Source organism: Melospiza melodia, chromosome 11 (genome assembly GCF_035770615.1).
Source record: "Melospiza melodia melodia isolate bMelMel2 chromosome 11, bMelMel2.pri, whole genome shotgun sequence".
NCBI lineage: Eukaryota > Metazoa > Chordata > Aves > Passeriformes > Passerellidae > Melospiza > Melospiza melodia.
The window spans coordinates 31,488,462-31,513,876 of NC_086204.1; the positions used below are offsets into that span (position 1 = coordinate 31,488,462).

General features: G+C 45.5%; 1 protein-coding gene across 2 annotated transcripts; it reads left to right on the forward strand.

Moving 5' to 3' along the window:
- Window positions 1-25,275, forward strand: TNNI3K (TNNI3 interacting kinase). Of its 2 annotated transcripts, none has more exons than XM_063166345.1 (25): window positions 1-148; window positions 721-829; window positions 2,164-2,249; window positions 4,101-4,198; window positions 4,642-4,752; window positions 7,766-7,864; window positions 8,161-8,299; window positions 10,224-10,368; window positions 10,457-10,561; window positions 11,105-11,199; window positions 11,784-11,933; window positions 12,473-12,559; window positions 12,948-13,004; window positions 14,018-14,110; window positions 14,196-14,253; window positions 14,367-14,561; window positions 14,899-15,003; window positions 18,835-18,887; window positions 19,055-19,107; window positions 20,267-20,399; window positions 21,181-21,290; window positions 22,825-22,884; window positions 23,104-23,273; window positions 24,444-24,523; window positions 24,645-25,275. In XM_063166345.1, exons 1-25 carry the CDS (start codon window positions 109-111, stop codon window positions 24,713-24,715), a joined length of 2,502 nt encoding a protein of 833 aa, XP_063022415.1. In that variant the 5' UTR covers window positions 1-108; the 3' UTR covers window positions 24,716-25,275. The 2 variants fall into 2 exon arrangements, with proteins under 2 accessions (XP_063022415.1, XP_063022416.1); XM_063166346.1 differs by having other exon boundaries at window positions 123-259.
- The last annotated feature ends 140 nt before the right edge of the window (window positions 25,276-25,415 follow it).

Here is a 25,415-nt window from a genome sequence, read left to right on the forward strand (position 1 = left end):
TAGCCAGAGACTATCACAAGTATTTTTCAGCAGGACTGTCACTGCCCCTGAACAGGGAATCATATTACTGCAAGAACTTTGCTGAAACAAAGAAGATAAATTGGACAAATGGGAAATTATAAATCTAGACCAACCCAGACTTGCACGGGTAACTAATGTCACTTTTTTACAGGCAGTGTGCCATCCATCCATCAGAAAGGAGCAAATGGTATTTCAGGAGATAACTCATTCCTGGTTTACTCTTGAGTTCAAGGCTCAGGTATTGTTCTTGACTTAACCCAGATACAGGCTGTGAAAGAAGACAAAAAAGCCAAAAAAACTACTAAACTAAATTTATTTGGGGCAATAATGTAAGATCATAATAATTTGTATACTATGTTGATTTAACTCATATTTCATGAGAAAAACCTTTAAGTCTCTAACCTTTTTCTGCTGTGTGTCTGTTGAGGAAAAAAGAGCTAACAAATGCAACCTGAACTTTAAGTTTTCTCTTGAATATTATTTAATATTAAAATACATATGCACTGTCTCTGAAATCCTTGTATATGGTTCTATATTGGCTGCAGTAGGAACAGTTTAATAGCTGTAATATTTTAAACTTTATTAGAAATATATGTGAAACTGTACAATTGGACGTTTAAAAATCCAGTGTTTTGGTTACTGCGACATTGTTATTTCTGTGCTTTGAAGTGTTTTATCAGTTTGGAGTTTTTGTTGTAGATGAATGGAAGAAGAAAGTCAGTGAATCCTATGCCACAGTCACAGAGCGCTTGGAGGACGACCTGCAAATCAAGGAAAAGGAGCTGGCAGAGTTAAAGCATGTTTTCAGGTAAAATATTCTGTGAATCTGTTTATTGATTTATTTAAAATGACTATTTGTTATCAAACAGTGTTTCCAGTTTCAGGTGTTTTATATGGACAGAGTTTCTCCTGTGTGGAATGCATGTTCCTTATGTCTATTTTTGGGAATATGTCATCACAGTGCTGGCTAGAGCCCCACAGCAGAGTACCAAAATTAGTGGCTGCTGATTATTAATGCCAATATTTTACAACACACACTTATATACTTTTGTAAAATAGTTAGCTCTAGTACAATGTCTGATTTTGCTGTGCACTTTTCAGTTTTGCTGGTGTGTTTCTGCAGACGGGAATATTGCTGAAGTGTACCGCTGTGAGCAAACACAAAAGCAGTGGATTCAAAGTTAGGATGGGACTGGTTTTCTCAGGACAGCACATGCTCACACTCAGGCTCACCCAGCTGAGTAACACAGACCTGTTCGTTACCTGCAAAGCTCCAGTGCAGCCAGCTCCCATCTCATAGACTGGAAAGGAGCTGAGAAAAGTATTGAAACTTCTTTTTTATTGTAACCTTGTTAAATACCTGTAATGGTTGCTCCTCCCTCAGGGTGGGTTTATTGTTACACAAATCCAAGTGTTCTGCAAAGTCAGGGTCGTGGGTGTGCTGATACTGGATGGAAACTTCTATGGGCAGGCCAAAATTGAGATTCTCCAAAGCAATATTAACTGTAGGTGTATTTTGTTTTCAACAAATATAATTACTTAGAGTGTCTGATGGATCACTAACAAATTGGTCTGTGCTGAAGGAAACCCACAAGGCTCAATGACAAAAGATAAAATGTCCAAGTACTGTCTCATTTAACAACCTGTAAGCAAGCACAGTGATCACTGCCCCTGTCATTTCGTCTGTGGAGTATAAACCCACTTTTTTATAGGCTTTTCCTGGTTATTCTTTTCATTTAGCAAGATGGCCCCTGCTATATGCATGTCCTACTCACCATTTTAAAATCAATACACATATTTTAAAAATACATCATACTTATTATTACATTAATAGAGACGTGTAGTTTATATGGATTGTTTATATTTTTAAAGAGTCTTTCTTCTGATTTCCCCTAATTTAGATAAATTTAGAATGTATATATTGTGATTGCATAGCCAGATTTCTCAGAAAGCAATAAATCTGGACCACTCAACATGATAGTAATAAAGTATTTCTGGATTTACAGACTGTACTGTGGGTATAAATTCAACCTCGCATCTCAGAAAAAATTGCATTGAGATTTCTCTTTTAAATGTTTCCCGCATGCAAGAGGCTGTGCTGAAAGATGAAAGAAATACTCATCTGTGAAATCCCTTTTTCAGCTCTGATGAAGCCTTCTGCAAAGTGAACCTGAATTACCGCACGGAGAGCGGGCTCTCGCTGCTGCACCTGTGCTGCGTCTGTGGGGGTAGGTGTGGGGCACGGCGCCCTGCCCCAGCGCGGGTCTGCCATGGCTGGCAGAGGCCTGGCCCCTCAGGGAAAGCCTCAGCTGCATGTGTGGGGTAGGTGTGGGGCACGGCACCCTGCCCCAGCGCGGGTCTGCCATGGCTGGCAGAGGCCTGGCCCCTCAGGGAAAGCCTCAGCTGCATGTGTGGGGTAGGTGTGGGGCACAGCACCCTGCCCCAGCGCGGGTCTGCCATGGCTGGCAGAGGCCTGGGCCCTCAGGGCGCTCCTCAGCTGCATGTGTGGGGTAGGTGTGGGGCACGGCACCCTGCCCCAGCATGGGTCTGCCATGCCTGGGCCCTCAGGGCGCTCCTCAGCTGCATGTGTGGGGTAGGTGTGGGGCACGGCACCCTGCCCCAGCGCGGGTCTGCCATGGCTGGCAGAGGCCTGGCCCCTCAGGGAAAGCCTCAGCGGGAGCAGCAGCTCCCAGCAGGGCTCTGAGCTGCCCTGCCCAGGCTGCAGTGGAGCCCCACAAGGGCTGATCCTTCCGTCCGACCAAGGCTCTGTGCATGATGCAGCATGATCCGCTGCAGGTGTTCAGCTCATCCTAAATTGCTTCTGATTGATCAATCCAAACCCATCGCAGAGCATTTCTGGCTCCACATTTCTGTCCTGGCTCGGGCTGCAGGACAGGAACCTTGTTGTAGCGGCACTTTGTGGTACTTACACCACCAACTTTTGTACCGTAATGAAAATATCTGTATTTCATTTCACACTGATTAAAAGAAGAATTACTGAAATGCTCTACTGAGAAGCATCAGCGGATAGGGCTTTTCCAGATAGCACATCAGAATACACGAGGGAGGAGGGCAAGATGTGTTCTGGGATGCTCATACAAACATACTAATGGTGGGATTTTCCACTTGGATCCACACAGCTGCTCTGTTATCCACAAAAAAGTCATTAGTTCATGTACTTGCTTTGCTCTTGTTATACAATTTTCAGCAGATATTGGCTGAGAGAGGCAGAGACTTTTACTCTGAGGTTTCAGCTCTGCAAAGTACTGACATGCATAAATGATTTTATCAATCTTAGTTAGATGTTCACCATGAGGAACAACCTGATCCTGCACTACTGAAAAATGAGTGGATCTTTACTTGTCATTTTTGAGTGCAAGATCCTATCCAAAGATGGCATCAATATATGGGAACCTCAGTGCAGATGGGATAGCTGAGAGGAAGTTTAGGAAAACACACACTTACCGTTAGTTCTGTGAACACTCAGAGAAGGGTAGAGCTGCTAGATCTGACATTGTCCTTGGCTATTGTCACAAATGCTCAAAAGGCAGATGAATTTATTGAATTTATGTATTTATTCACTGTGTGTCAGAAAGGTCAGAGCAAAGCTCCTGGCCTGGACCACATTAATGGAGCCACATTAGCACTGCCCAAAATGACTGTCCTTGTGAGGATGTCCTGTGTAGGGAGAGCAGTGCTCCAGTTCTGAGATGGCAAAGGAGCTCAGTGACAGGGGAACCAGAGGTTCCAGAAGCACCTTCTGGCTCATGGAGCTCTCTGCAGCATGCTCTGCATGCTAAAGGAGGAGTTGGCTTCTCTAGAAGCTCAGCTACCCTTACCAAACCCTCATTAAAGTGTGAACAGTGAGCTGGTATATGGCCAGACCCGCAGTTGTCCCAGCCAATGAGGTATTTCCATCAATCTCATCATTCTAAAGTTTCAAAATATATATTTTATTACTTGCCTCAGGTCAGCAGTCAAGATATCTATTTCTCTGCTTTCAAACTCACACAGGAGCTTCTTGCCTCATCTGCATGTTCTTTCCTGTAACTGTCTTTTCTCCACTTTTCTCTCTAAAGGCAACAAATCCCACATCAGAACCCTCATGCTAAAAGGGCTGCGCCCGTCCAGACTAACGAGAAATGGATTTACAGCTCTGCACTTGGCAGCTTATAAGGTAAATTATTTTAAATGGAATTGATGACGGGAAATCAGAACTGAGCAACTGATTTGTCTGAACTGTCCAGATGAGCTCTCTAGTCATTATTTCTGGTGAAAATGTAAGTTTCACATCTGTGGTGCATAGAGAAATGCCCTTTAATGAGCCCATGCACAGAAATCAGCGTGTGCTTTTGCAGTGTCATTTGTGCAACTCCAGTGCAACATCCAGTGCAACTGGAGACAGAGGAGTTGTCCAGTGCCACCATAAAATCAGGACAGAGAGTTTTTTAACAGCCAGGCCTCAGTATAGAGAAGAGAGAGGCCTGGCGCTGGGCAGAGCTGCCCGCACTCAGCCCCTGCGCCGCGGCTGCTCCCTCTCCATCACAGCCAGGGCTGGGCTGCGCGCTGCAGCTGTGAGAGCCTGTCCCAGGAATGATGCGGGTTCATCCTGGCCTGCAGGACAACGCAGAGCTGCTGACAGCGCTGCTGCACGGCGGGGCTGACATCCAGCAGGTCGGGTACGGGGCGCTGACAGCGCTGCACGTCGCCGCCATCGCCGGCCACCACAAGGTACGTGTCCCTGGGCTCTGCGGGACTCAGGTGAGTGCTGGCGTTGGCAGGTCGTTCTGGTTTGCTGTCTTTCAAAACAGAATTCAGAACTGCAAGGCAGACCTGCTGTTGCTCCCTTGTCCTGAGCTCGCTGCTCAGGGAACCAAGGATTCGTGGTCCGAGTTCTTGCTTTCCTTCTTTACATAGCTGTGAGTTTTTGAGTCGGCTTAGAAGTTCCTCTGCCAGATAAAGTAACTTGTTTTGTCCACAATTTCATTAATATTCATGGAAACATGGAATAATTTTTTCAAACCACGTTATAAGGGTGAGTTTTTACCTCTTGCCCTTTTCCAAAAGACAAAATCCTTATGTCTGTCTCGTGGGGTTTTTGTTGGCTCCTTCCAACCTTCAGAGCAGCTTAATTAATTGTCTTTGAAGTGAAGATCATTAACTTGAGTGATCAAAAAACTTCTGAATAAACCTTTTGTAAGAGAATTTTAAGAAAAATTGCAAAGTAAGACTAATGTGCAAGTTGTTTAAGTATTGTTTTGAAATAACATTTGGTTGTGCAAGGAGAGGGAAGCATTAGTTCCCCTTGTTCTCCAGGCTGTGCTGGTGTGAACCCCTCTGGGATGCTGTGGCTGCCTTAGACCAGCCCACCCAGCTGCTTTCTCTGCAGCTTGGGAACGTCCCCTGGGTTACAAGCTTCACCTTCACTCACCGTCAGTCTCCTGAGGATAAAAATCTTTGGCTTTTTTCCTACTTAGTTTCTGAAGTATTTCTATCCCTCCAGCATAGCCTCCTGCTTGTGATGCCTATGACAGCTTTCAGTGCTTTCTAAGACTCCTTTCTTCTCTCCGAGAAAGATATCTTGTCTGGGAGACTATCAAGCCTGTCTCTGTACCCCTCTCATCATTTACACTTGAGTGGAGTTTGCTTAGTACAGCGCACAGAATTCTATTTATCAGGGGATCACAAAGCAGCAGGCACGGGTGCCATTGCTACAGCCTGGAAAATGTGTCAAAACCCATCTAGTTTTATGTTCATCATCAGGGATGGATCCACATCACTCAACACAGTTTTTTCACCTTGACGATCCACCTTGAAGGCTTCTAGATGAATCTAAATTTTGAATTCCAGCTCCCAAAGAGTTTGAGGAGAATAAGGAGTTATTAATTGGAGTTATTCACATCCCTGAATGTGTTACATCCTCACACTTCATGGCTAAATTAAAATCAGGCTAATCCAAAGACATTTCAGTTATATTAATGGAAAAGCTACGGGCCCAAACATCTCTTTTCAGAGACAACAGCTACAACTTCAGGTTTTTTTCATGGTAGTTTGCTGGAAAATGTCTTAGTAGACTAAGCATTTGAAAGCCACCAAACCATTAAATCCCTGGCTGGCTGGCTCTGTGTTCCCACCTCTGGCTCACCAAGATATTGAAAATTGGCCAGACACAGGAAACACAGTGGAGGGAATCAGCTGTGTTAGCTCAATAATGGAGTGTGTTCTTTATTTAGCAGCTGAGCATATTCCCACCCATCCCCTGAGTGCCTGTTGCTGAGCTGATAGAACAGCCAGCAGAAAGATCTCAGGGGATCTCTCTTCAGATTTTTGTTATGTAGTCAAATGCTTTTTGAAACCAGCAGCAAAACATATGTGACATTTGGCAAGGGAAATTCTGACTGTATGTGAAGGGGGCGAGGGGATCACAACGAGAGTGATGCAGCACTGAGGGCATTGCAGGGAGGATGCAGAACCCCACACTTGGCAATAATTACACCTGGCCCTGCAGGGCTGCCTCTGGGGGAAATCATAGCTGATGCCATGGAAAAATGGTTAAAAATAATGGGAAATGGATACATTTACATTTGTCAGGGCACACACTTTGTGCAGAAAATATCTTCAGGCCTTCCTATGAAAAAAGAATAATTGTAACTGTGTAAAGAAGCAATCCCTGTACACTGATGTTGCCTGGGAAGAGTTTGTGTTCTCAGAGCCCTCGAGAGTTGCATGGGCTGGACTGACTGTCCTTGTTGTTGCATGTTTTATGTGATTTGGGGGTCTCTGCTGAGCGAGCAGGTGACAGAGGTGCACGGTGACACCTGGCACTGGCTGCCCTCCTCCAGGGGCTGTCCATGGGCAGGCACCAGTGTGAGCAGCACAGTGCAGGATGGCCCCTGCCCCGTCCTTGGTAGCCCCTCAGCCCCAGCTCTTTACCCTGTCCTGACTCATGGTTCTGTGTCCTTCATCATCATGACATTCAAATCTTTGCACCCACCAAACTGGTATGCAGAATTTCTGAAGCAATCCCCAGCCCAAGCCCTCTGTGTGCCCAAGGACTCCCTTGTGCTTCAGGAAAACCCCCTCAGGCTTCAATGTAGAACCCAAAGTGGTTTCATTCAGCCTTCTATTTTGGCAGCTATGCAGCAAGGCATTTCCTGAGAGTTCATAGCTTTCAAAATGACATTGGCCTCCTGAAGGACCAAAAAAAATAAAAATTTGAAAGAAAGCACTTAGGATTATTTATTGAAGCCAAAGAGCTCTTATGTTCTAAAATACAAAGAAATCTTTCTGTGTTTGAGGATTTACCTTCACACATTTAAATTTAAAAGGATCTTTCATTTTGTGTGACTTTTTCACTTCTAAAAACTCTGGTATGTTTACAGCTCTTTGTTCATAATGGCTAGAAGAAAATTAAAGGTTGTTTGAGACAGCCAGACAGCCATTTCTGCATCTCTTACTTAATAAATCAGTTTTGTTAGTGGCATGCCGATTTTCAGGCTCATTTATAAAGCATCAGTGACATTCAGTGTTCAGTTCAAGTACTGTAAGCTAATCACTTTTACATGCTCTGCACCTTTGTAACCCGTTTGTTTGGGGCTGTTTGACATGTTTTAAATGGGAGGTGTGAGGTCTCACAGTCCTGTTTCTCCAGCTGAGCACACACAGTGCATGCACGGAGCATTGCAGTGGGCCCATAGCACACCCCGCAGTGCTGGTGGTGGGCAGTGCTGCTGTTTCCTTGCAGGCCGTGGACATGCTGCTGCAGCACGGCGCCTACGTGAACGTGCAGGACGCCGTGTTCTTCACGCCGCTGCACATCGCCGCCTACTACGGCCACGAGCAGGTAACGGGCCCTCAGCCCTGCCCCGGGCACTCCGAGCCTGCTCCTCTCTTGTGCTGCTTGGGCTGTGTCCGTTCACCACAGGGAATGTTTTTCACAATTAATGTGTGCTTGCTTTTGAGAATTTTAATATTTTTATAGACATGTGACTTGAAAATGAGTTTCCTATTGAATCTCTTCTCCCTGTTTTAACTTTACAGAGATGCCCATGTATAGTATCACCCAATGCACTGTTGTATCTGGTTTCCTCAAGGTTTTATTTCATGTGATATTTTAATCAACCCTAATTAATTATTTAGGTAACCCACCTGTTACTGAAGTTTGGAGCCGATGTGAATGCGAGTGGTGAAGTTGGGGACAGACCTCTCCACCTGGCTGCTGCCAAAGGCTTTCTCAACATCACAAAGCTTTTGATGGAAGAGGGAAGCAAAGCTGATGGTAAGAAAACATATTTAAAAATCCTCTGTAACACTGTCTTTTCTAGACAGAGTCCTAGCTTCCTAACACATACTCTTTGTATGTGTGTCTGTGTATCATCTTTGGACAACTGAAACAAGAAAACAGCAGTTGGAAAGCATTCCTTGGTTAAGCATGCCAGTTTGTCATCTCATGTTTACTCTATTTTCAGTAATAAGTTAGAGGTAAAAAACAGGGGCAGAAAACGAACTTAAGATTAATATACAGAGGTGGCTCATTATTTAGACATTGATTCAGGTAGGGAACATGTGGCCATGTGGTGGGGATCTGTAGTCAAAGTGACTCAAATGCACAGAGAACTAGTGAACGAGGTGTAGGAGAAGGATTTAAAGTCAAAATTATGCTGCAAGTAATTTAAAATAATTCATAAGGAAGTCAAAATTCCACAGAGACTGTTTACAAGGGCCTGGAGTGCCAGGACAAGGGGAATGGCTTCAACTGGCAGAGGGCAGGGTTAGATTAAACACAGGGAAAAATCCCTCCCTGTGAGGGTGGGCAGGCCCTGGCACAGGTGCCCAGAGCAGCTGTGGCTGCCCCTGGATCCCTGGAGGTGTCCACACCAGGCTGGACACTGGGGCTGGAGCACCTGGGACAGTGGGAGGCATCCCTGCCCACAGGGAGGGACCTGAAAGATCAGGGTCCCTTCTAACCCAGGCCATTCTACGATTCTGTGAAATACTGAGCAAATTCCAAATTATTTAAAGATTAATGTCTTATCCTCAGAGTAAGAGAAATGTTTTTTGGGACGTAGCAGTACATTGCTTGGAAATGTACTGCTCGTTAATACATCAATTTACCATGTTCTCTGGGAGTCCTGCCTGCAATCACACATCCTCCTCCTGCAATAAAAATGCATGGAGGGAAGCAGCACAGTCAGGTCTGTGCGTGCTGTTTTCAGAAGTGAGCTCAGGGTGTTTCAGCCTCAATGTGTATGCACTGGGCTGAAATAATTATAATAAATGGGGGGGAAAAGAGACGTTCTCTCATCATGACAAGGCAGTGGGAGGTTTGCCCTCTGTTAGAGAGTTTATTCCAAAAGGAAAGAATCTGGGGCACCATTTCAGGTCCTTTTCTTTAAACTCAAAATCTTCTGCACAGAAAAAAAGAAAAGGGAGACTGGAAGCTGGAAGCCTTTTGCTCTTAAAGTAGCACACTTTGAAACTTGCTGTAAATGCAGCAGCAGAGGAAAAGTCTTTAGTGCCCAGGAATGAAAGGAACTGGGGAAAGAACCTGAATAAATTTGGCACTGTTCAGTGCAGACCAGTAATTGGGGTCACAAACCTGAACTGTTTCTTTTAACGCAATGTGAGCCCAAACCCGCAGCAATTGCCCATCGCATAAGCAGGCAGAAGGCTCCCTGACATGGGGAGCTCCATGACAGCTGGCAGGCTCCAGCATTCCCATCTGCAGATCAAGGATGCCCCAGGGACACTCTATGCAACTGCCCTTGGAATGTTTTGCTACGACTGGTACATGCCAGCAGTTCTGTGCTGCCTGGACGTTCCCTGTTCTGTTGATGTTGTTATTGTCTTACTTTTGCTTCAAAATTGCTGTTTCTAAAGGTCATTTATAACTCATGATTCCTTCATGGAAAGCTTTGTCAAAAGACTCAGTAAGTTTGCGGCTGGAAGAAAGCAGTCATGCCCCAAGTTCAGAAAATCACCTTGACAGTGCACTGCAGGTGGCACAGAGCAATGTGGGTTTGATATCCAAAAGATCACAGAAATTTCAATTTTGAACAAATACACCCACAAATATTGTTCCAGGAGGTTTCAAAACGCATAGACACAACACATAAAATTCTACTAAACATCCCAAACCACCCCAGATACACTGTGTTAAGGATAAAATCCTTGCTGTGGTCTTTCTCTTGGTGAACCGGCAGTGAATGCTCAGGACAACGAAGATCATGTGCCTCTGCACTTCTGCTCTCGATTTGGGCACCATGATATTGTCAAGTTCTTACTGCAGAGCAGCTTCGAGGTGCAGCCCCACGTGGTGAACATCTATGGAGACACACCTCTACACCTGTGAGTGCCCTGGAGCAGCTGCTGGGCAGGTTTGGGGCTCTTGGGAAGGCTGGTCTGGCTAACTCCTCTGTACTGGCTTCCTCTTCAGTGCCTGCTACAATGGGAAGTTTGAAGTTGTCAAGGAAATAATTCAGCTCTCAGGAACAGAAAGTCTCACTAAAGAAAATATATTCAGTGAAACAGCTTTCCACAGGTGAGGTGTTCAAATGCCAACGTCAGTAGAGCTTCACTTACACACGCGTGCAGCACAACACCCAAAATTACAAATGTGTCACAACACCCAAAATTACAGATGTCTCACAACACCCAAAGTTACAGATGTCTCCCCACACCCAAAGTTACAGATGTCTCCCCACACCCAGGTGAGAGACAGAGCAAGCAGGGAGCTGCACAGGGAGGGTGAGTTTGTGACATGAGATACATGACAGGGTATGAAGCAAGAGGCACAACAAGGCAGTGAAAATCAGATTCACCAACACCTGATTGGACAGTGGTTCCTCTCCTTGTCCAGTCTGAACAGACTGTTTGCACAACTGTGCAAAATTAGGTGATTCAGCAATAATTAGAATGTTTCTGAAACAATAAAAATGAATATGCTCTGGTGGATTAATCATGCATTTGCACATTTCTAATGATCCTTTATTACTGCATTTTTATTTCTTTGCAATTCTTTTTTGCCTACCCAAAGTACTTCTTTTATGGACTATGGAACTCACCACTCCCTTTACTTCTGCAGCGCTTGCACCTATGGAAAGAACATAGAACTTGTCAAGTTTCTTCTTGACCAGAATGTTGTAAGCATCAATCATCAGGGGAGAGATGGGCACACAGGTAACATCTCCATACTTACTGGGTGTGAGGGTATATACCAGCCCCACAATATTGGGAAGCCATGCATCACCAGGATTTCCAGCACCCCAGTACCTTTCAGGCAGAGCACAGCTTTCTTGAAATATTTTTACTGGAGGCATAGAAGTGATAAGACTTCAATGAGGATGTATCAGGCTCATTAGGGTGTATATGAGTAACAAAACCTGGTATAAACTGTTCCTCCCATATTAAGGCTTCTTAGTCTTACAGATCATTCTGCAAAGAGATAGGCTTCTGGAATGTAGTGTCTGAAGGGCTGCACACCTTCCTGTCCCCACTACACAGAGCTGCCTTTGTTTCCTCTTGCTTTTTTTCATATACAGAGTCGTTAAATGGGGTTTGCAGGTGGCAAAGTGGTGGCACATTGTGCAGAGGCAATAGATTGGTTCTTGCAACCTTAATGTTTAATTTTCACCTCTTGCCTCAGGTATTTTTTGACAACATATTTATTTATCAAGGAGATCAATTTGCACTTTACAGTTGTTGCTGCAGTCCCATTGCTGTGTTCTGACAGCTGTGCTCCCCACGCTTCTCTGATGTTGCAGGATTGCACTGTGCTTGCTACCATGGCCACATTCGCCTTGTGCAGTTCCTGCTGGATAATGGAGCTGATATGAATCTTGTAGCTTGTGATCCCAGCAGGTCCAGTGGAGAAAAGGATGAGCAGACCTGTTTGATGTGGGCTTATGAGAAAGGTATTTCAATTCTCCAGTTTCTGCTGCAAAACCCACAGAAGCTCTGCAGGAAGGAGAGGGCAGCATGGGAAGGAGATAACACTGAAAAACAACCTGCCAATGTCTGCAGACAGAGCTCCCACCACCTGCTTCCCAGGCACTGGCACAAAGGGTTATAAACACCAGCCCTTCAATTGTCATCTCAGATCTCTGCTAAACATTAGTTTAATCCAGCACAAACTCAAGAAGAGTTCACTGAAGACTATATATTGTCAGTTTCCATTGCACAATTCCTGCAGTAGGGTTTTCCTTTGCCATATCTTACATTTTCAGAGTAAGTGGACTCAAGAAAATAATGTGCTTGTTTTTACTGCCAGAAATTTCCCATATTTCTACAATGAAGAATCGCAGTAAATTTAGATTAGCATCACCATGTCTTTGCATATTTTGTAGTCACATTTTACGGGTTTTTTTTAATCCCTTGATTTTGTATAAATTAATATTTTTTTAAAAGCCTTTTGAGTTACCAGCAAATCCTTGTATTTCACTTACCCTCCTAGGTCATGATGCAATTGTGACCCTCCTGAAGCATTACAAGAGACCTCAGGATGAATCCCCCTGCAATGAATACTCCCAGCCTGGAGGAGGTATGGGCTGAGCAATCATTTTATTCAAGTGGCCTGATCCAAAGACTGCTGAAATCTCTGGAAGTGCTCCACCCATGTCAGAGAGCTTTGGGTCAGTCCAGTCCAGCACAAATAAAATCACAGTCATGAGACTCAGCACTTTCTGGCCATACTCAGATTCCTTTCGAGGCTGCAGCCATCCAGCACCCCAGTCTGCTGTGCTTGGTATAGTGAGGAAAATGAACTGTATCCCAGCCCAAGCCAGCTCCCATCAGATGTGTTGGTGTGTTCATCTGAATTCTCACCCTTTATTATTAATTCTTTCTGGCATCATTGACTCATTAATTTATCAGCACCATCACTTATGTTGTCGTTGAACTCCATAATTTCCCTCTGTTCTTTATTTCAGACGGTTCCTACGTGTCAGTGCCATCCCCCCTAGGGAAGATTAAAAGCATGACAAAAGGTATTTGCAATGGCAGATTGGGAAAACGTGAACTTTTGTGGTCCTTTGATCCAATGTGTTTGTCAGCCTGAGCATCCTACACAGGATTCATTATTCCTGGACTTTCTGTGGTACATTGTTCTATTTCCCTGGGGTAATTTTAGGAACATACTTAGCTTTGTTACTCAGTATAATGACAATTCCTATATTTGTCCTGTTTTCATTAATTTTTAAAATATATATATATTTCTTTTTATTTCTTTGAGGAAAGGCTGTGATGTGAAATAACACTAATGAAATACCCATTTCTCCATGAATGCAAAGTATCATTTAAATCACACCATAGAATGCCTGAATTATCCTTATAAGAAAATTTCTGTCCAAAAATAATTTGTGTTGCTCTGAAAAAAATACAGCTGAAACATTCAGATAAATATTTTAAGATATTTTAATATATTTCCTCTTTTTTTTTTTTGTGGTACTTTCAATTTTCCACTTTAAATGTTCACTCTGAATGTCATCAAATCCTTGCATCCTTCACATAGCAGCATCAAAATGCTCTGTTTAGAAATATTCTGATAAACTTTATAATAATAAACTAAAAATTTCAACAAGAGAAAGACATTTGACAACAAAATTCAGTTGCACAGTTTAGATTACACATGTCACCAAGAGCTAGTTGGCTCTGGAATAGCATCCCCAGCAGCAGCAATGGGCACTGGCTGCACAGAAAGAAGGGATGAATTCTCCATGTAAGGAATTCTGCACTACCATCCCATGGTTCAGGCAGAGTTTGGGGACGTGGGGCAGTGCTCATGGCTGGCAGGTGCTAAAGCCAGCAGGGCTCAAGGCAGCCTGTGGCATTGCAAGGATGTGTCTGTCACTGGGCTTTGCTGTAGCAGGGAGCAGGATTGGCAGTCAATTTACAGGGAAAAATCAGCTTTCCCGGTGCAAGAGCTCTGAATTTCAGTGCTTTTACGCTTGGTCCTCCCCCTGGCCATGTTTTACAAACGGAATGGGTGTTTCTCTTGCAGAAAAGGCTGATGTCCTCCTCCTCCGTGCTGGTTTGCCATCACACTTCCACCTGCAGCTCTCTGAGATAGAGTTCCATGAGATCATCGGCTCAGGTACCAGAAGTGAAAAGGCATTCACTTTAAATGTTCCATGTTCATAACAAACATATTTGAGCTTATTTATTTTAAACTATTTTAGGGTCTTTTGGAAAAGTCTATAAGGGACGATGTAGAAATAAAATTGTTGCAATCAAACGGTAAGTTTGTCATGCTTTTCCATCCTGCTTGGTCAGTCACCTAATTTGAAGCATTTCAAAAGCCCATACTTTATGATACCTTTGCCTTCTGCTTCCTCTCATGTCACTCCAAGCTACCGAGCCAACACCTACTGCTCCAAGTCTGATGTGGACATGTTCTGCCGCGAGGTTTCCATCCTCTGCCGGCTGAACCACCCCTGTGTCATCCAGTTCGTGGGAGCCTGCCTGGATGACCCCAGCCAGTTTGCCATTGTCACCCAGTACATCTCGGGGGGATCACTCTTCTCCCTGCTCCACGAGCAGAAGAGGTACTCCCTCATCCACCAGCGGGCCTCCTTACAGAATTTGGAACAGCAGGGAATCTAAGCTCATGTAAATATCCATTTCAGCATAGGACAACAGGGAAAGGAACACCCTAGAAAATGTTGAGCTTTGGTTCAGTTTATTGGGTGTGCAAAGTAAACTGATAAGTCTTCACAAACTTGTTGTTGTCATTATTTTACAGTATATAGATTTACTTTACATAGATTATGTAACATTATTTTATATGTAAAACAGTTTTAAATGTTGCATGATTTACAGATCAGAATAATTTTCAACTGTCTATTAACTTCAAGTAATCTTTTATTTTTTTACAAAATACAGAATTCTTGATCTGCAGTCTAAACTAATCATTGCTGTAGATGTGGCCAAAGGCATGGAATACCTCCACAATCTCACACAGCCCATCATACATCGGGATCTGAACAGGTCAGTTTCTGTCTCTAACCTAAAAATTTAGACAACATGAAGGCTCAAAGCAACAGGGACACTGTGCAGTGTCCTGCAACCCCAGTGTCTCATTAGCACTCAGTTGAAAATAATCTCAGGGGTTTTATACAAACCTGTACAAGTCACAATAGCTGAACTGTGGTTGTCCTGGAAGGCTGCAGTAGCTGGCAGTGTTTTCCTGCATCTGTTTGTTTTCCTGAATCTCTGTTTTCCAGTGCTGAGTTTCAGCCTAACACTGTCTGTCAAAGGGCACTTGGTCACATTCCCTCATCACTTCCTCTTCATCCCTTTGCTTTGTCTCTTTTGTGTAAATATTTCCCCCCAGTCACTGAGTTGGTGTGTTTCTCGGTTTGCTGAGCTCGTTTGTTACAGCTAACAAACAGCAAGCAGCTCTGATTGCTGCCCCTGGGAGCTGGGATCTTGCATGGCACTGGGCACTCCTCCATCTCCTTGGTGGTGTCCCAGTGGGAGCACTGAGGCCTCGGTGTCTGCAGGGAAAAGCCTGTTCTTTCTGTTCTAGCTATGGGAACAGTCCTGTGCATGTTGCAGCAACAGGGGATGAAATACCTGAGCTGCGCTGATTGCAAGATTGGAGGAAAATGACCCTTTGCTAAAGCCAAAACATGGTCCTTTGCTCTCGAGGGCTGACAGAGCTATAGGCAGGCTGGAATGGCATCTGCACTGTGCTTTGAGCCTCCTTCACATACCTGCATCCCTGCCCAGTGCTTCCAGGCCACAAACCTGTGCTGTTCCAAGGGACAGCCTTGCTCCTGGGGCAGTGGCACGAGCCAAGAGCCCCATGGCTGACTCTGCAGCCTGTGGAACTGCTCTAGGGGAGCCAGGGCTCAGACCAGGGCAGCCAAGGCTCAGACCTCACAGTGCAGCCCAATGCCTTGGTGGCTCTGAGGAGAACAATTCTGCATTGCAGGATTTTAGATAATTATTTCCTCAAAAGAAAACCCAAACCAGTACCTTCCTAGAGAGCCAGAAAGCCCCACAGCAGCCATACAGATCATATTTGTAAGGGTCAGAAGATAATGTGCTCTGGGGTTGTTGGTGCCATTCATGTGTGCTGCTGAGAGAACTCAACTTCTGAAAGTTTAGTGCAAGAGCAGGAGTCATGTTTGCAGCATGAGTCCCAGCCAACCCCCAGGCACAATTACCAGATGAAAATCTTTGCAACAGCTTAAGAGAAAGACTAAGAGTGAAATTCTGTGTTAAGTTTTGCCAGTGGCTTCACAGGAGCCTCATGTTTTTTACCTTAAATTTTCGCATAACTCATAACCACCTTTGTGAATTCTGAAATCTAATGCACTGCATATAATGCATTAAATAAACCTGCAATATGGCTTGACAGAATAGAGAGGAAAATTAATCTTTCATGTCTCTACCCTGGAAAAGGGGTTATCCTTCCATTTGAAGAATAATTGGGAGTTTTATTTTGCTTTTCAGTTCTGACAGCCATCAGAAACGGTGACATGCATCAACTTATTTCCACTTACACCATGGTGAGGGATGGCAGCCACGATGATTATAGCACTTTAATAAAAGAGACCATTTTATTATCCATTTAATTTAAGCCATAACAGCTGAACATGGCTGGAGGAAGCCTTTGAGCAACTGACCTGCTTTTGATGACTCTAACTATCTGTGAACACTTCTGAGAGCTGCTTGGTGAGGGAGATGAAAGAGAGGATGGCAGCCTGGTGTAATGAGGATGGAGTCTGCGACTCCTCTTTGTTGAAATATCCCTTGTGAAATCTTAAAATATCCATTGCTTTTCATTACACCCACAGCATGTTAAAGGCAGAAGGATCTTTTAATGGCCCGAATCCCTGTGAAAGGGACATGCTGAGCCTGTCACTTGCCATGGGAGAGAGAGGCCTCCGTGCCTGGCAGACCCAGCACCACGTCCTTTCACAAAGCCAGGATGATTGCACGCTCCTCGTTCTTATCTCGTTTTCTTCCTTCCCTGTGTGACCTTAACAGAAGACAATTAATTTCTGATTCTGCTGAACTCAATCTTCTGCCAGCTCAGTTCAGCTTGGATTTTTCTTGCTGTATTTCTCAAAAACACAAGCTTAAGAATTACCTGTGTCATCTGAGGTTTTCAAATTTTCAAGTGCCACTGAGGCAATAACAGCATTTTTAAGATGTACCTTCCAAGCCTTATATCTGTGGGGTGTATTTTTTACTTTAAAAAAGAAAAATCAGTAACTGTAGTGCTTCCTGGAGGTAGCTGACTGACAAAGCCCTCCCAGAGCCTGCTTCCTGCTCTCAGATATGCCCATCAATGCACTCAGCACCAAGATGAGCATTTCAGCACTGTTGCTCAGATCCTGGCCCAGGGGAGGTTCAGGTTGGGCATCAGGGAGAATTTCATCACTGAAAGGGTGGCCAGGCATTGGAAGATACATACTGCCAGGCCCAGGGCAGTAGTGTATTTCCCATCCCTGGAGATGTCCAAGGAACAACTGGACATGGCACTCAGTGCTCTGAGCTGGGGCAAGGTGGGGATTGGTCACAGGTTGGACTCTGTGATCTTGGGGGTCTTCTTTTCCAGTCTCAAAGATTCTGTGGTTCTATGAAAGGCTGATGCATGCCATGAGGAGAAAGGGAATTTCAGTTTATTTCTCTGCTTCTCCACAAAAACTGTCAGCCTAGGTCTTCATTATGTCTTGACTTGTCAAGTTGGATTTATTCAGGTCTACACAATCCTGGAATAGATTGAAGTTGAAGCTAGGGCTCAGTGCAGTTTATTCACATCGAGACACGGTGATATTTTTTGTCCCTGCTGACAGAGGCCAAGTTTGAACAAAGACCACAGCAAAGTCTGTAGCTTTGTATGGCTTGTGTACCTGCACCTACCCTGGGGCACAGCCTTCAAGAGTCTCTCTAGTTCAGCCTTGTGTTTGATTCATATTTTCATTTGGCATATGGTGTGGGTCTCAAAACAATTCCACATGTCATACTAAAATCATGTCAATATTTTGATGGAAAGTACGTGTGAGAGCTAAAATCAGATCAAAGATAAATCAAGAGAGTCATGGTTACAATTTTATGGTTAAATTTATCATCCCAAGGGTTGGATTTAGGTGAAGGTGAAAATCTTGAAGACAGTGATTTGTGGGAGTGCTGCTTGAGAGAGCTTAAATTTTTTTCTGTCCTAAGACTGTTATCTGGTAAAATTTGTGTTCCTCACTTGACTGTTCTTGTTTGTATCCGCAGCTCTAATATAAGCAAGTTGTGCTTTTTGTTGAGACCATCAATATTACTTCCATTTTCCCTCCTCATGTAAACTCTTGCCAACTTTTTCATTTCTGTTTTTCATACACTTTTCACTCTTCTGAATTTTCTTGGCTCAGTCAGCATTTGATAAATATCCTGAGAGCACTGTTGTGTCCACATTCCTTATGTTGTGATTTGCTCAGCCCTTCCACAGCCCTGTGCCATGAAGGTGTATTGACTGGGGCAGGGAAATCTTCATCCCCAGAGGTACTGGAAACCTGTGACCTAGCTAAAGCAGCTTGTGGGTCTTTCCCCAAGTTTCCATTTTGTTTGAAACCCTGAGTTTTTGTTGCTGATTTCTAAAAGTCTCTCTGGATTTGTTGCATACAAGTCAGTCAAAGGTTGGCTTGCCCTCTTGGGGTAATGTGTACTTTCTAACAGTAAATATGAGGCGTACCTATAGACATTTAGCTATCTGAGGAGGTGATTTGAGCTCAAATGTTTAGCTAGGACCCAAAAACTATAGCATTTTCACCGTCTTTAAGATGCTATCAAACAATTACCTATGTTTTTTTTCCCCAGTCACAATATTCTCCTGTATGAGGATGGTCATGCAGTAGTTGCTGATTTTGGAGGTAGGAGTTTTTATGAAACACTTATAAATTAACCCAAATTCTCTAAAAGTAAACATGTGCTTTCTGAGGGGGCACATGGAAATCCCTGTGGAATTGCACTTAAGGTAGGAGTTTTGTATAGTAAGTGTATTGGCCTGAGAGTAATTCTTTTTCTTGCTCTGTTTCAGAATCTCGATTTCTACAATCCCTGGATGAAGACAACATGACAAAACAACCTGGGGTTTGTGTCTTTTGTTTCTTGCTTTGTTCCACATAATTAATATCAAATAGGCAGGCAAACGCAGTTTAGGGGAAGAAGACATTGGAAATACCTTTATTGGAATAGGTGGACAGGTGTAGTTTTAAATCTCTCTCAATGTTTCTCTGTCTTGATTTTATTTTTTTCCTCTGTCTTCAATAACAGAGATGAGGGAATATATAACATCTGCAGCAGAAAACAATGCTTTATAAGGCTATCTTTGGAGCTCTGTTGCTCCAATTCCTTACTAAAGAGTTATTTTTAATCCACTCTTCCCTACTCACATGCTGTTGGCAGGTGGTTCCTTTTTCTAACAGCTACTCAGCACTGGTTCCCTTATTTCACAGTTCTTTTCTTCACAGCAGCCTGCTGCTCACAGTCAGATTTACAAGACAGCTGTTCTCTTTGTGGGTTTGCGTCCAGATGTGTGCTGTGTGTCACTCCATGGCCAGGAATGTTCACATTATCCCAGCTGTTAACGTGGGCCGGGGTGGGTGATGGCGTGGAATGAGGGGGCAGTGCCAGAGGATGGGGGTGCTGCCCCAGGCCTTGGCAAGCAGCTCGTTAACGCTCAGGAGTGGCACTCACTGCGTGGTGGAGGGTAGGGAGCACAAGGACTCTAAAAATCCACCCTGAACCCATCACCCCAGAGAGAGATGAGTGGCTTGTGAAGCAGCCTCAGAACTGGGGGTCTGCAGGGAGCAGCAAGACCCCAAGAGAGCAGGCTCCAGTCCAATGCAGCTATTGCCAGCTTTTACTTCTGCCAGCTGGAGCAGTGGTTAATTCCCATTAAATGGCATGTGTGCATATATCTCTCAGACCGTGTGATGTGGTCTCTGGACTTTGAGCCTGGGGTTCTGCTTTTATTCTCACCCTACTGTGATGTTTTAAGAAACATCTATGGCTCTATGGACCTGAGACAGCCCCAAGCTAATGCAGGTACATATCATGCACTGTAACACACTGACTGGATCTTGCAAGCCAGGTGAAAGCTTTTCCTGGCAGATTACCAATTATTTTATGGAGTGTTGGAGGCAGGAAATATGGAAACAAAGGAAAACAAGCATACAAATACAGGAATAGGTGCTTGTTTGAGGAGGCAAACACTGCTAATGTGTGATTGCTGTTTCCTGGTGTGCAGAACCTGCGCTGGATGGCCCCTGAGGTGTTCACCCAGTGCACAAGGTACACCATCAAGGCCGATGTCTTCAGCTACGCTCTGTGCCTCTGGGAGCTGTTAACGGGGGAAATTCCCTTTGCTCACCTGAAACCAGGTAACATGCTCAATGAATTAATGTTTTAAATTTCGCTGAAGTCGAGAAGTAGCTGCACTGTGTAATTTTTAACCCATACCATACTGAAGTGTGCTATTAAGTGCTGAGATACAGCATTTGGTGAAGAGCACAGAACTATCCTATCTAGGTCTAGGACTAGCAACAAGACACTGACTACAGAGTGTCTGTCTCTCACATGAATATTGGGATTGCAGAGCCATTCTCTGGTACATCTCCTTGGTGTGCCTCAGGACAGCCTCCACAAACCAGGGGTAAAGGGGAGTGTACAACAGCAGAGCAACATTTCCAGGGCTGGCCTTTGCACTCGTGAGATTCTGCCCCCTGGGTGTCTGACAAGAGCTGTTAGGGGTGATGAGTGCTGCAGGACAAGGTCAGAGCCAGCATGGGAAAGGAGGGAGGGTTCAGCCCCTGTGCCAGTGAGACCCCCACTGCTGTCTGACCTGTGACAGAGGTGGGCCTGGGGCCATGGCAGGGCATCCCAGTCTGCTCTTGGTCCGATGGAAAAAGCCTCCTTTAACCTCCAGCCAGCCTTTATTCGTTGGTTGGACAGCTCAGCAGAAGGTTTCCACACCTGCTGGGTGTCTCAGTGGTGGGCAGGGGTGTTCCTGGGGTTGGTGTGACTGCAGGGCTGTGTCTCAGCAGTGGGCAGGGGTGTTCCTGGGGTGACCCCAGGTGCTGATGATTGTCTCAGTGGTGGGCAGGGGTGTTCCTGGGGTGACCCCAGGTGCTGATGGTTGTTGTCTCTGGCTGTCCCGTGCAGCGGCAGCAGCAGCAGACATGGCTTATCACCATATCCGCCCCCCCATCGGCTACTCCATCCCCAAGCCCATCTCTGCCTTGCTGATAAGGGGCTGGAACGCCTGTCCTGAGGTGAGTGTCCCCAGCAGAGGGAAAATGGGCACTTAGCTCTGGCTGGTGCCCCCAAAATCACAGTTTCTGTGGGAAGGGTCACTGCAGAAAGCCCCCAAGCAGGTAATGCGGTGTGTCAGGAAATACAGGAGAGTTGGTGAATTGAGGAGGAAAGTAAATTAACACTTAGCCTTTCAAAAAAACTTAATTAATCACGTAATGCTGATTATGACTTGAGCTGTTACAGAATGAGTAGAAAATTCCTTGCTGCTCTCAGATTTTTGTAAGCAGTGGTTAATGACAGCATGTTACACACATTCATTTTAAATTCATTAATAAGATGTCATATTAAAGTGCTGACTTAGGCGGGCACTGAGATGGGTACAGTCCCTGTGTCTTGTCACCTTTCCCACAGCCAGTCAGCCCCTGTAAGGAGACACCATCTTTTCAGAGTCCCAGTACAGTTTGTTGCCCATTTGTGACTCCAATGTCACTTCATCTTTAGAGCTTCAGGACAGAACTATAAAACTATTGATGGTTCAATCAGCCCATGGATGGCCAGAACTTTGCGCAAGATGTGATCAAAAACTTGCCAAAATTATCTTTATTAAGGGTTTTTTGCTACCGTTCTTTATTAGGCTCTATTTTGCTTTACTAAAAGTGTTTTGCTACCATTTGTTATGGAAAAATGGTGAGTTTTGGGGCTCAACGAGTGTTCTCAAGTAAAATCCCCCACTGGTCCCCAAAGGTCTGCTCAGTTTAAAGGAAAGAAAGGGAGTGGGGGTTTTTCTGGATGGCCATGACATGCCTCCAAGTTAGAAAATGTATCCTTTTATTTATCTTTCATTTCATTCAAGGCTCATCCCAGCTGAAAACTAGTTCCCATGTGCCATGTCCCTGTTTCTATTTATCAGGTAGTTGAACATCTGTTTCCCAGAATCTTTTGACAGCAGCTGTTTCCAAAGGCAAACTGGTGATTAGAAGATTAGCAGCATCTCCTGAGAAGTCTTTTTCATTGGCTAATTGGATTTGTGAGCTTTAATTAGAGCTAGAGAATTTGCCATAAGGCCTAGGGCTGAGCTCTGTAAAGAAGTAAACATTTAGTTTTATTAAGTGCAACTCTCATGGACAAGGGAGGGAGGAGGATGGCCACACAGACAGGCTGGCCAGGAACTCGTCCACTGCTCATCTCTGCTGTTGCTGTGTCTGAAGTCCTGTTCATGGCCAGAGAGAAAGTCAACGTAAAGAGCAGAGCCAATAATTTATTGATAGTTTTTTTGTGATCTAGTCATCATTAGCTCAAATCTAATTGTTACAGAAAGAGAGATCAATTGCAGTTAAAGTTCATATACACACACGTCTTCATGTTGTAGCTCAGCACTGAACTTGCAGATTTCATCAGATTCCCAAACAGACTGACAGCTATGCCATGAAATTCAGAGAGGGGAAATGATGGGGACTGTGGCTCATCCCTTCCCTGTGTGTCAATCTAATGCCATCAGATTTGTCCCATTCCATTTTTAACCCAGCTCTGGTTTTCCTGCTGTGTTCACAGGGGAGACCAGAGTTTTCAGAAGTTGTCACAAAGTTAGAGGAGTGTCTGTGCAATATTGAGGTAAGGACCTGGCTGCCAGCAGGGGAGGTCTGTGTGTGCAAGCGGATGGGAGTGCCAGTGGGCACAGGGACAGCGGCAGCAGCCGGGGACAGCGGTGGCTTAGGAGCGGCTGCAAAAGTCCAGGGAAAAGTGGGATGTGACCTATGAGAGAGATGAGGAAGGACTTGTAAATATGCCATAATGGTACCTTTATTTTTTTTATTTTTTTTTTAAATCCAGTTAATGTCTCCAGCCTCCAGCAACAGCAGCGGGTCCCTGTCTCCCTCGTCCTCCTCGGACTGCCTGGTGGCCCGGGGTGGGCCTGGCCGCAGCCACGTGGCCGCGCTGCGCACCCGCTTCGAGCTGGAGTACGCCGTGAACGCGCGGGCCTGCGCCGCCTGGGCACAGGGGTGGGTATGGAACACCCTGCCTGGGCACAGGGGTGGGTATGGAACCAACACCCGGGCTGCTTATGGGGTGGGTACGGAACACCCTGCCTGGGCATGGGGTGGGTATGGAACCAACACCCGGGCTGCCTGGGCACAGGGGTGGGTATGGAACCAACACCCGGGCTGCCTGGGCATGGGGTGGGTATGGAACCAACACCCGGGGCACAGGGGTGGGTATGGAACCAACACCCGGGCTGCTCACGGGGTGGGCACCCAACACCCTGCCTGGGCACAGGGGTGGGTATGAGCCACCGCGCCCTTCAGGTTCCCCTGACATGACTGAAGGACAGAAGTAGGCTGTGCTGCTGGGAGGTGGCGTGGCAGGAGGGGAGAGCACTGGACCTGTGCCATCAGCTTGTCCATCCCAGAGCACAGGCTTCATTGGGAGAGCAGCGGGGGAAGGTGAAAGTGTCCTTGCTGAGAAGGGAAGGGGCAGGTGGACAGACAGAATCCAGAGCCTTGCAGCAGCTACAGAGGCAGGAGACAACTATGTAAGGAAGAGCCTGACAGAGGTTTGTGGCAGTCAGCATTGCTGGGACTGGTTCTACCAGGGTACATCCTAAAAGCTGGGTATCACTCATTTCATGACTACAGAACAGTAAGAATGCCTGATATTTTTAAGGTAGGGACACACATGGGATCTACATTATTGTACCATTAAGAACTGGTTTCAAGGGCAAGCATAGCAACTCCCATCTCTAGGATCAGGGATGAACCACATGCTAGCAGGATAGTGGGTTTTGTCCATGACTGGAAGATAATTCCACTATCTTCTTTGCCTGAGAAATGTGTTTGCAAGAACCTTATAGCAGTGACACATAAAATACATGTCAATGACCCCGGATTGATGCCTGGAATTGTTTCCAAGATGGCAATCCAGAGACAGTTGTGAAGCCCCAAATGGAGTATTTGAGGGCAGTTACTCTGAGAAGGTAACTGTGTGTCAGTAAGCCCTGGGGGCCATGGTCTCACTTCATGACTTATTCTTGCTTTTTGTTTACTGCACTGCTGTGGCCAGGCCCCACGCTGATGTCTCATGGTCTTTCCTTCCACTCTGGAAAAAAAGTGCTCGTGGTCTGGAGATGTGCCATCATCAGTCTTACAAACTGACGCCTCGTGTTTAAATTGCAGCAGTGGGCAGCCCCCTTCTCAGGGCCTGTCTCTGGATGACATGAGAAGGACCTTCCAGTACCCAGCCGTGGACAAGAACGGTGAGCTGCTGCAGAGCGCTCCCCGCGCTGCCGGGGCACGGGCCAGGCTGCCGTGCTGGCACTGCGGGGCAGGGCTGGGGAGCGCTCCGTGCCAGCTGCAGGGACCCTCTCTGCTCTGCAGGCTACGTGTCAGACCCCTTGAGCACCATGAGGTTCCACTCCTGCAGCAGCAGCTTGGAGGACGGCAGCTGAGGGAGGGAGCGCCCGCCTGCCCCCGCCCGGCATCACCGCGGAGCCCTGAGTGTCACGCTGCCATCCCTGGGCTGAACAGCTTTGGTGTTGATGACAAATGTCCCTGTCCTGCATTCTGCTTTTGCACTCCCTCAGCTGACCACCCCCTGCCCTGCAGCACCACCTCTGACCCTGGGGCATTGAAAAAGAGAAGAGAAGCAGGGCAGCAGAAGTTGAACTCTTCCTCTAGAAGCAATTACAGAGTTAATCACGCTGATATTTTCTGGGGTCTTTTTTTCAAAGTAACAAAAGTTATCTGCAATACTGTCCTGTGTGGCCAAGGCAGAGCTGCCTTCCTGGCTGAGCAGGAATCAGTATTTCCCATTGATGGCAGGGTTCTGTGATGTTACTGAGGATTTTGTTTCTCTGCAGCCATGATCCCTGAAGCAGGTCTGCAAAGAGGCCTCAAGCAGTGTGACAGACATGAGCTATGACTGCATGGTGGGCTCGGACAATGGCACACCTGCCATTACTTCAGTAGTGCTGAAGCAATAAAAATGGGGAACATTTCAGTAAGTAAAGCTTAGAGGGTCGTTTTCCATTTGTTCTGTTTCACTTGCTGAAAAGTTGATTGGGAGGAAGCTGTTACAGCTCTGTCACAGCTCTCCCAGCACTGCCCCTGGTACCAGTCAGTGGTTACCACTGCTCCACTGGGCTCATG

Coding starts and splice junctions, on each gene's coding strand:
- TNNI3K (XM_063166345.1), top strand. CDS start 109: ATGGGAAATTATAAATCTAGACCAACCCAGACTTGCACGG. Junction 149..720: donor ACCAACCCAGACTTGCACGG/GTAACTAATGTC, acceptor TTTTTGTTGTAG/ATGAATGGAAGAAGAAAGTC. Junction 10,369..10,456: donor GGAGACACACCTCTACACCT/GTGAGTGCCCTG, acceptor CTTCCTCTTCAG/TGCCTGCTACAATGGGAAGT.